General features: G+C 45.3%; 2 protein-coding genes across 4 annotated transcripts; both read left to right on the top strand.

The window, feature by feature from the left end:
- The first annotated feature begins 1,314 nt into the window (after window positions 1-1,314).
- On the top strand, window positions 1,315-4,686 carry LOC419741. 3 transcript variants are annotated; one of them, XM_046903849.1, is made up of 2 exons: window positions 1,315-1,391; window positions 2,647-4,679. In XM_046903849.1, exon 2 carries the CDS (start codon window positions 2,665-2,667, stop codon window positions 3,964-3,966), a length of 1,302 nt encoding a protein of 433 aa, XP_046759805.1. In that variant the 5' UTR covers window positions 1,315-1,391; window positions 2,647-2,664; the 3' UTR covers window positions 3,967-4,679. The 3 variants fall into 3 exon arrangements, with proteins under 3 accessions (XP_046759805.1, XP_046759804.1, XP_015153556.3); XM_046903848.1 differs by having other exon boundaries at window positions 1,383-1,432; window positions 2,647-4,686; XM_015298070.4 differs by lacking the exon at window positions 1,315-1,391 and adding an exon at window positions 2,357-2,399.
- Window positions 4,687-7,710: 3,024 nt separating this feature from the next.
- LOC124417386 (microtubule-associated protein 1B-like) lies at window positions 7,711-10,066 on the top strand. Its single transcript, XM_046903847.1, has 2 exons — window positions 7,711-7,753; window positions 8,354-10,066. The coding sequence occupies exon 2, from the start codon at window positions 8,477-8,479 to the stop codon at window positions 9,548-9,550; it is 1,074 nt and encodes a 357-aa protein (XP_046759803.1). The 5' UTR covers window positions 7,711-7,753; window positions 8,354-8,476; the 3' UTR covers window positions 9,551-10,066.

Genomic DNA, 10,066 nt, shown 5'->3' with positions numbered 1-10,066 from the left:
GAATGTCAAGCGGGGCAAGATGTAAGCTATCCCTATCAGGCACATGCTGTGATCAATGATGCATGTACTTGCAGGACTGATGTTACCCCCTCTAAAGTCAACCAGAGATGGTAAAGGAGAACAGCTGTAAAACAGGCAACTTTGATCTTCTTAAGCTTAGTAGCTTGTTCATCCAGTTTTGACTCAGATTAGGCCTGATGAGGCAGGCTTCATTAATGTACTGAGTGATGGGCCCAAACACCTTCTGTCATCCTTACAGGTGGTAAAGTAATGGGAAAATTAGTGAAAGCAGACTGAGGACTCCCTTAGAAGCAGTGAGAAATAAAATAATGAGAAACAGTCAAAATCTCATAAGGAAAACCTCACTTTTTTTTTTTCTCCTATTTGTTTAACGCGTCTCAGTCTTCTCATTGAAGATGGAGGACAAATCATAAATGAAAAGCCTTCTTTATATCCATTATTTTAGCTGCAAGTCTGTGTCAAGGGAGATGTGTCAACTCACTGACTTCAATCCTATTCTCAATGCACTTCTTAGCAGTAGCAGCCCATGCCCATGCTGACTGTGAGCTGGGTAATTCCTGGTCCTTCAGCAATGATATCAGCCTGAGGAAACCCACAACAGTTTGAGTGAGTCGGGCTGCTCTGAGAAACAAGAAGGGAGGAGAAAGAGCCAACTCTGTGCTTCCCCAGAGCTCAGCCATTGCACAGCCTCTGCCCATTTAGTCTTGAGGAAATATTAACATCCAGAAGAAAAGCTGTATTCTTCCTGCATCACCCGCTGGGCCTTGAGTGTGATTAGGACTCCCACTACTCCTGTATCTTTCTGTTGTCTAGAAGAGTTGGCCTTTCCATTTCACACAGGCACCATCATTGTTCTGGTCTATCTGGCCCTACTAATGATGCAAATGAGAGGGTCAGCCTCAAGGATGCCCAGCCCCACTTCCACTATAGCAAAGCAAATAAGCATGTGAACTCATCCTCTCTGAAGATGGCTGGTGGAGCTGAGGAAAAGCCCAAACTACCCTGACAATCTGATCTTTGAAGACTGCTCTCAAGTATGCCTCTGCCTGTTTTGCTTTACAGCAGCATGCTGTTACAGTATATTGCGAGCAATCACTCATTTGCAATAAACAGAAACTGCATCTTAGTTTTATTTTACCCTCTGATAAAAAACAAACAAACAAAAAACCACCAAACCACAAAATTGCCAATAAAGTACCTTCAGCTGTAAAATAAAGCAGGGAACCACAACAGCTGTTCCCAGAAGGGAATGAGAGTGGAAGGGAACTAAATATTCAGGGAATTGCTGCCCATGGAGCTGGGGGAATTGGTTTTGTGTGGCCCCTTAGTACTATTTAAGCTGAGTTTGAGGCCCAAGGAGCAATTAGGAGGTTTGTGTTGTGTTCTGCTGCTTTTTATCTGTTAGAGGCTGGTAAGTTCTAGGCTTTCATCTAAGCTTTGGTATTTTTCTCCAAATCTCTGTGTTTAAAGGAATTAATTAAGATGTCTGCTGTTAGAAGAAATGTATTGGGGAAGTAGGGAAATGGGAAGAGGTTCAGATCATCCTAGAAGGCTTTTAGGTAACTGCAGGTCCTTACATCGTTGTATGTTGGTAGCTTTTAGTTTGCTTTCAGATGCTGGAAGTGTTATTGAAACCTGCAGCTCCTTCTAATGCAATGGTTTAACTTCCAGTGGAGTACTTAGAGGCTGCACTCATGTAGTGAGGAAAGCTATTTTCTTTTTTCTTTGCTTTTAAACAAGCACAAATACAGAGTTGAAGGAAACCATACGACTACTGGAAGTCTTTAAGAAAAGCACTGTGATCCAGTAAGAGCCAAAGGATAAGCTTTGACTTCAGAAACCTTTCAGTACTTGAGTGTGCTTTGCTGAATTCAGTATCTTGCAGTTCCTTATTTTTCAATTGTTCTTTTTCTTGTAAATACGATCCTGTGCTTCTGGTGGGAAGGTTGGATGCATGCTAAAATATGGTGCTCTGAAATAGGAGGCCTTAGTGCAAGATACAGCTGAGGAATTATAGTGAGGCTGCACTGTCTTAGCCCACAGTCTTTGAAGAAATAAAACAAGTCCAAATGGCTTCAAGCAGAACAAAAGGCTTTCCTCTATGGAGGCTAACTGTGCGTGGTTAAAGTCATTCATCCTTAACAAAGGCTATGACTTGTTATTTTCCCTTTTCAGGATCTCTAGCTGAAGTGTAAGTTCAGTTTCCCATTAAGGCTGAAGGAGTTGCTGCAAACAAGCTCCATCTGAACTGTATTACTCCATGGGATTAACACCAGATACAGGTGTTGATTGCCACCTTACAACTAATAAATGTGGGTGATGTGAATCCCTGATTAAGAGTAGAGGCATGATGCACCAGAACTGCATTAGCACTGCAGGTCTGTTGCCCTCAACAAAAGTAGTAATATTGTCCCTCCTAACAAAACCATACTTGCTCAGGGTGTGTAAGGGAGATGACCTCATGTGTGGGAACTCTGTGCAGCTTTGGTCTGTCCTGTCATGTAGGACCTCATAATCTTCACTGCATGTATGCAGACCACTCTAGGAGCTCAGCCAAGGAGCCTTTAGTGTAGCAAATGCTGTTGTGAAACAGTTAAGATGAACAGGTTTTCTTTTTTCTGGCAGGTTCTGTTGAGTGACAGCATGGGGAGCAACTTCAGCATGCAGACCTGCTGTGGGAGTTGTAAGAAGCAGGAGGAAGCATATGAAGAGACTAGTGAGACCAAGCCAATTCTGCACACCTCAGGGGGCACACCAATGCACACTGATACGCAGCCTCCCCCACCAGCCCTGGAAGCCTCTGAAAGAATCTCTGAAGAAGCTCAGTCACTCTGCTGGGACCAACAGCTGTCAGCTGATATTGCAGAGAGGAGCATGGAGACCTGCTGTCCTGCAGATCCCATGGGAATGATCGAGGAATGGAAGACAGCCTGGAGCTCTGTGGATTTCTTGGTGACATCCTCAGGCAGGGAGACCAAAGAAGAGGCTGAAGTCCTGGATCAGCAAGAAGGAGAGAAAGCATGTAATGCAGAAGAGAAAATAAAACCTACTCCTTATGATGAGGCCCAGCTGGCTATGCACACAGCTCAGGATCTGAAGCTTGTTGCAGATATAGGACAGCCTGCTGAACAGGCTGGGGCTGGCAGTGAGGATGACCAACATGCTGAAATAACTCCCCAAGAAATAAATAATCTCGAGCTCATGGAAAGCACATGGGAAACTGCAGCTGCTCAAGACTTTGAGATAGAGCCTCCCATGGAGACTGGTGAGAGTTTCACAGGATGGAACTTGCCACTCTGTGTTGTGCAGAAGATGGCAAAAGAGGCTGAGACCGACCTTCCTGCTGGGCACACAGAGCAGGCAGACAGGGCTGGCCTTGCTGAAGGAAGTACTGAACTCACTGAGAGTGTCCAGATCACACCTCTTGCAAAGGCTGCCTCTCTAATGAATGTGCAGGCTGCAGAGGAGACTGAGAATGCAGTGGATCCTTCAGAAGCCATAGTGAATGCTGTGGCTGAGATGCACTCTGTTTCTGCAGTGCCTCAGGAAACCCTGTATCCAGGAGGGCAGACTCCAGAGCCAGCCAACCAGCTGCTTGACTTCTTACAGCAAGAGGCTCAGTCTGGTGTGCCAACTGCACGAGAGGTGCAGAGCCAAAGCTGTGCAGAACCTGCTGAACTCGGTGAGGTTTTAAGTGATGAAGACCAGGAAGTCCTTTGTGATACAGCGGACAGTGAGGAGAGCAGGGAATGTGATCTGGAAACTCCAGCAGATGAGGCAGAGCCACAGGAGAGCGTTGTGCAACAAATGCTGCAGCTTCCAGCAGAACTGGCTTGTGCTCAGATGCCTGCAGAGGAAGAAGCTGAGTTTCTCAGTGTGGTACCCTTGCTGTATGAAGTGCCTGGGAGTGGAGGAGATGGACAGGTTGAAAATGCTGAAGCTTGAGAGAAGTGAGGATGGATGGGTTGGTATTCAGTGCCTTTGGGAATTTCAGCCCAAAAAAAAAGCAATTATCTCAGCCTTTTGAACCCAATGTTTGTTTTTCTTTTTCAAGTGTGTCCTGGACTTCAGAAAGTGACTTTGCTAAAGAGATGTGTGAGGTGTGCAATAGATGTTTCTAGAAATTCTCCTGGGTTATAGCTTGGTTGTACTTCTGTTTAGTAGCTGATTTGCAGGAGATCTTGCTTTACTGGGAGAGGAGTGATTCACTTCAATAGTGGTTTCACTGAAGGAATGCTGAGCACTGCATCCCCCAGTGTGGTACAGTGATAGGAGGTTCCAGTGCAAAGTCTTACAAGTCTGTGGACAGGACAGACAAAAGCTCCTCTAACCCAGCACAGTCAGATGCCTTCTGTGGCTCACAGACACCGAATCAAACCTTCCAACCACCTCCTTTTCTACTTACACATTTGGTGACTGTTACTTTGGAAGCATTGAACGTGCTTTCATGAGTCAATGAAATAATACTCTGGTTTGTTCTTTGTATTTCTGGTGATAGCTGATACAATCTGTACTCTGTGCTCATACAATCTGTACTCTGTGCAGAACTTAAAGAAACAAATGTAGTCTTGATCAGAATGCATAAGTCAGTGTATTGCGGTTTAAATCTACTGACTTTTAATGTTCATGACTTTATGACACCAATAAAATATTTTAAGATCATGGCAAAAACATGCTGGATGTGTTTGAATTGTTGGGCCCTTCTTATAGAACAACTGGCAAACGATGCTGAGCTCTTCTGTACACACTTCAGGGGATAAATGGTGACAGCCTTCTCAGAAAGCCCTCTTACAAAACCTGATGACCATCTGAACTAATGTGCCCAGAGGTACATGTGGGAGGGGGGCTACGAAGGCATGCTGGAACTCTTGCATGTTTTCTAATGTGCCTGAGGAGCAGGACTTTAAACAATGCTGAGAAAAAGCTGAAAGAAAACATATCACACTGATGACATCCCTTACTTTTTCTTGCATGTAGCTGAAAGCTGAGGGGTTGAGAGCTGGACATGCTAAATGAGTTGATACGTAAGGGATGTTACTCCGTACTTTGGGAATAGGATAAGCTGTCTTAAACACCTGCACTTCCCTCCATGCAACTGCATTTCAGCTGACAAAGCACCCTATAAGTCAGACTTTCCAAACACATTTTGCCTTACTTAAGATTCCATGTGCTGCAAAGAAAGAGACGCCTGTAGTGTTTTTCTATTACCTAAAAGGCTGATAAACCATAGTTCTTGCTTAGGTAGGTGATCTCTGTAGCTATGATGAACAAGAGGCTTCTCAGGCCTAAAAGTAGGAAGCCATTAAAAAAGCACCCCTGCAAAGCCTGCTGCAAGCTCAACTTTTCAGATTCTCCAACTTGTTTGTCTTACTTGATTTGTTCTGCCAAAAGGCATGCAGTCCTTACTGCTAAAGCTCCTTTCTAAGGGCTGCTCAGCAGGGAACTGGGTGAGATAACTGCTACTTCCCCCCAGATATGCCCCATAACATATAACTTCAGGCAGGAGAGAGGCTTGAGTAGGTAATCCCAAGAGAAATTAAACTCCATCACGTTCATGCCTGCCTATGGGCTGATAAGTTAATTCTGTTAAGCGGGGGGATAAGAAGTTATTGTGCTATATGAGAACTTTCCTCACTGTTTGAGGGTTTAAGCGTGTGGTTTCTTAGGCTGGGAACAAAGGGAAAGCAGAAATTGTCCAAACTTTGGGAACTGTTGGGAAAAGCTGAGCGTTGGTATCCAAATGATGCTGCAGAGCTCACTCTCTGAATGCCCTTCTCTCTCTTTGAACAGAAAATCCTTCAAACATAGCTTGTCATTCTGTTGTAATGTCAGCATGAATGATGAATGAGAGATGCCCCTGGGCAGATCATCCAGTGTATCTGGATGCCACAGTTAATGTGCAGAGAGGCCCTGCCATGTGCATAGCAAGGAAGGGACAGCTCTAGTAAGAAGGAACAGCTTGAACTCAAAAAACCCAACACAAAGATCAGTGTTCTGCAGACAGCAGCACGCTCCTTGCAAGTGATGGTGCCATCTGAATGGCTCTGGAAGCATCCTATGGCATTCAGTCATTCAACCCAACCCTGAGCTGACATGTGAGCCAAGCTCTTCTTCAGGTCTACGGCTATTTGTATTTGTCAGAGGTCCACATCTGTGTTTTTGTAGAGCTGCCCTTTGAAATGCATCGAAGTAGTAGAGGTCAGAAAAGGCTTTTGGGACAAAAGTGAAATCTAGCCAAGAGAGACATGAGTGCTCTGACAGTAAGAGTTTCTTCCTCCCCCACGTGTTACATTGCCATCCTCTGTAGAGTCTCACATGTAAGAAATTTGCAGGATTGTTTCAAAGTCAGTGGGATATCTCAATTCACAGTGATACGATGCTAAGGAAAAAGAATTTACACCTTCCATCTCAGAAAGATGTCCACCACTTATTGAAACGGTGACAACTGAGCGTTTTTCCCACGTATGGAATACTAAAATGAGTATCACAACGCTTGTAGCCAGGAGCAATTCTTCCTCTCACATACAAAGTATTAACTCAAAAGTTCCATGTTTAAACAGCAAGACGTGGATGCTGTACTGCATGGTCTCAATGGGCAGCATGCATGGAGTAACCTCACCCAAAGCTCCTGCTGCATTTCTCTATCAATGGAATCACAGTAACTAGGCAAAGCGTAGGATGCTGAACCAGATTTGCCATCAAAAGAAGTAGGTTCACTTAAAAACATTAAAAAAATAGCCTGGAATCCGGCTACTGTGACCCTTCTGTTCCTGTTCAGATCCATTGCTGTTGGCAGTGTATATTTAGGATCTGCCTTTACGCTCGTGTCTCTGGGTTTAGTTTGCATTAACTGGATATTTGCTTTTTGTTTTTGCCCATGTGATCCATTTAACATTACAACTCCCAGTAAGTAAACATAACCGGAGTGATACTGTAACGTTAATGCCAACAGAGAGTGATCAGCTGTGGCTGGAAGCATTAAAACAATCTGTAGCCACTGTAAAATAGCTCATTGCCTGTCTCAGTCAGTTGAAGATGGCACAAAAGCGGAAAGGGGGATAATTTTTCACTTCTAACTGCCCAGTATAAAATAATATAAAGACTGCAGGTTCACTTACATCATTTTTTCTTTCACCCAGAGGGTGGTGACGCACTGAACAGGTTGCCCAAGGAGGTGTGGATGCCCCATCCCTGCAGGCATTCGAGGCCAGGCTGGATGTGGCTCTGGGCAGCCTGGGCTGCTGGTTGGTGACCCTGCACATAGCAGGGGGTTGGAACTGATGATCATTGAGGTCCTTTTCAACCCAGGTCATTCTGTGATTCTATGATTTGTAAGTTAAAGCACTGACTGCATTCTGTATGCCTGTTCTTCTGCTTCTGCAGACTGAAAGTTATAAGTAGAGGTCAGTTTTCATTGTCCACAACGGCACTGATTTAACCTTTGGTTTTAGTTGTCAGTAGTGCCCATTACAAAATAACAATAACCAAACGAATCCATTATCAGCTATGCTTAGGATGTGCAGCCACATGCTGTTCGCAATGGCTATGAAATGGCTGGGGAAAACAGTAAGGAAGAAGGAGGGGGGGAACTTCAGAACCTGCAGGAACTAACATGGAAGGCCAAAGGGGGGAGAAATTGAGTGTGACCACCTCCTCCTATTTAAGAGAAGGATGGTGCCTTTCTCTCCCAGGTGCTCATTAGGAGGATTGTGTTGGCAGAGTCTCTTTGAGCGTGAGTAGTGTTTTGGTCTTCCCTTGCATAAGGGAAGGGCTTGCAACTCAGTTCTCAAGATTTACTTTGTGCTGGGAGGTGTTGCTTTCTTTCTTGGCTTGCTTTGTGCCTCTTGGAGGTGGCTTATTCCTTCATATTGAGAGAAGATTAGCCATGCTATGTCTGTCTTTCCTTCTTTTGCTGTCTGCCTTGCTTCTGCCACTACTAGTAGCTGCCCTTACTGGTAGTCTAGGCACACTGAACTGATGTGCTCCACTTTAACTAACTGCAGACCTGTGTAGTAAAGCTGCGCTACAATAGAATCCTATTGGCACCACAGCCAATAGGATGTGGGAATCTGCTGAAAGATAACTAACAGCAGTGCCTGCATGGCTGCTTGGCTTCTAGGAGGAACTGTTTTTGAGAGTGATCTGGTTTGATTGACAGGTAGCTTGTTTTCTTTCTCCCTAGACTGTTATTTCTTTAAAAATCATTTCTGTACAGCAGCTCCACCTGTATTTATCTTCTGTGGCTTCTGATAACATTAGCTGGAGGATGTTATGTGAAAACATGACAACTAATGCCCACAGATGGATCTGAGCAAATATCCATGTCTTCCAGGTGTGAAGCTGCTTCTTTAAGAGAGAGTTTCCTGCTCATCTGCTGGCTGTGTGCATCCTACAGCTGGCTGGCATCAGCTCCAGGAGGCAGGCATTAATTGGGCTGTTCCTTTCCATTCTGGCAATGGGTGGTCTTCTTGGCAAGAACAAGAGGCTCTGTGTGTTCCCTAAGAAAGTTACTTTTCGTAAGACCAAGGGGAAAAAGGCATCTGGGACTGCAGGTATGTCCTGTGATGCTTCAACGTGGACTGGGGAGAACCATTTTTATTCAGCACGCATAGGAAGGACCCCCAGAGCCCCTGAACCTTCTCTTGCACAGTCAGATTCCTTAAACACCCCTGAAGGTGAATCTGCTGCTCAAGCTAAAAAGGATGTAGGAGCTGCATCTCTGCACATACAACATACTGAGGTCTCACTTCGTGCCTCTTCTAGAGATGCACGCAATAGTGAGGAGCCACAGGACCCTGAAACCAAACCCAGCACAGAGGGGATGAAGAACCAGAAGCTTGCTGAGCAGCCAAAACAAGAAGCCCAATCTGCCAGAGGCAATCTACAAGGGATGAGGAAAGCTCAAGCTGATGAGCATCCTACTGGTGCCTGTATACCCCATGAGCAACCCAGCTGCAGGGATGATGAAGTGAGGCCTCTCACTGAGACAACTGTGAAGGCTGAAGTCCACGTGTGTGCAGAAGCCCAAGGTGAGGTTCAGCCTGCTAGAGTGGAGTCCAGGCTGTCAATCCCTGCAGAAGAAGATGCAACAGTTCTGTGTGATTCAGAGGAAACTCGTGAGGGAAAGGATCATCATGAAGTGCCTGTGGAGAAGGCAGCTGAGTCCCCACCTGCTCTGTGTACCATGCAGGAGTCAGAGCTGCTTTTGAAGGCCATGGAGACAAGAGAAGACATCACAAGTATGCAGAGAGGTGCAGAAAAGCAAGCAGGAGAAGAGAAAGCACACTTTTCTGCTAAAGCCTCACCTGATCCCCACTTGGAACATGATAAAGAGGTTCCTACTCAGGAGTATGTGGAAGAAAATGCTTTTGAATCAGAGCAAGCTGAAGAACAGACTGAGGTTGGTGATGATGGACAAACATCAAATGAGATCCCATGCTGCCAGGCAGAAACCCAGGCTGCTCTGCAGGATAAGGAGGAGATCAAAGCCAGCAATGGGGGAAAACAGCCTGCTGATGAGGAGTGTTGAAAGAGCACACGGAGCCTGGTGCAGCCACCACTGAGCAGGCTGAGGGTTTGTCTGCAGCAGAGCAAAGAATCTGCTGCCTTGATCCTGCAAGGAACCAGAATGGACAAGTAACCAGTGGCTGCTTGCATCCTAGTGGGCACAGCGGGCAAGTTGTTTACGAAGCCTGCTTTAGAAAGTGGGACTCAAACAGCAAGCTGGTGCATAGCCTTCCACAGGTGGCACTGACCCCCTTCTTTCCCTAACAGGGGGGTGGTGAAGGGACACAAGTATATTTCAGTACAAGAAGTGTATTTATGTATATTACTTTTTTCCACATGCACATACACCTGAGCAAGGGTTATAGAGTTTGTAGTTCTCTCCCTCTGTGTAACTACACAGGGTTAAGTCTTTAACAAACAAGCCAGATTTATTAATTACATGTGTCTGTGCACCTCACTCTGACTGTCACTGTTTGAAGCTATGTTGTGTGGTCTGCAATGCAACTGGAACCAATAAATGGGCATGTTTTAATGCTTG

This window comes from Gallus gallus, chromosome 24 (assembly GCF_016699485.2).
Source record: "Gallus gallus isolate bGalGal1 chromosome 24, bGalGal1.mat.broiler.GRCg7b, whole genome shotgun sequence".
Lineage (NCBI taxonomy): Eukaryota > Metazoa > Chordata > Aves > Galliformes > Phasianidae > Gallus > Gallus gallus.
Note: the sequence above shows the minus strand (reverse complement) of the source record. Positions and strands in the feature narration are given on the sequence as shown.

Excerpts from the sequence above, each read along its gene's own strand:
- LOC419741 (XM_046903848.1), top strand. The coding sequence starts at position 2,665 with ATGGGGAGCAACTTCAGCATGCAGACCTGCTGTGGGAGTTGTAAGAAG.
- LOC124417386 (XM_046903847.1), top strand. The coding sequence starts at position 8,477 with ATGGGTGGTCTTCTTGGCAAGAACAAGAGGCTCTGTGTGTTCCCTAAG.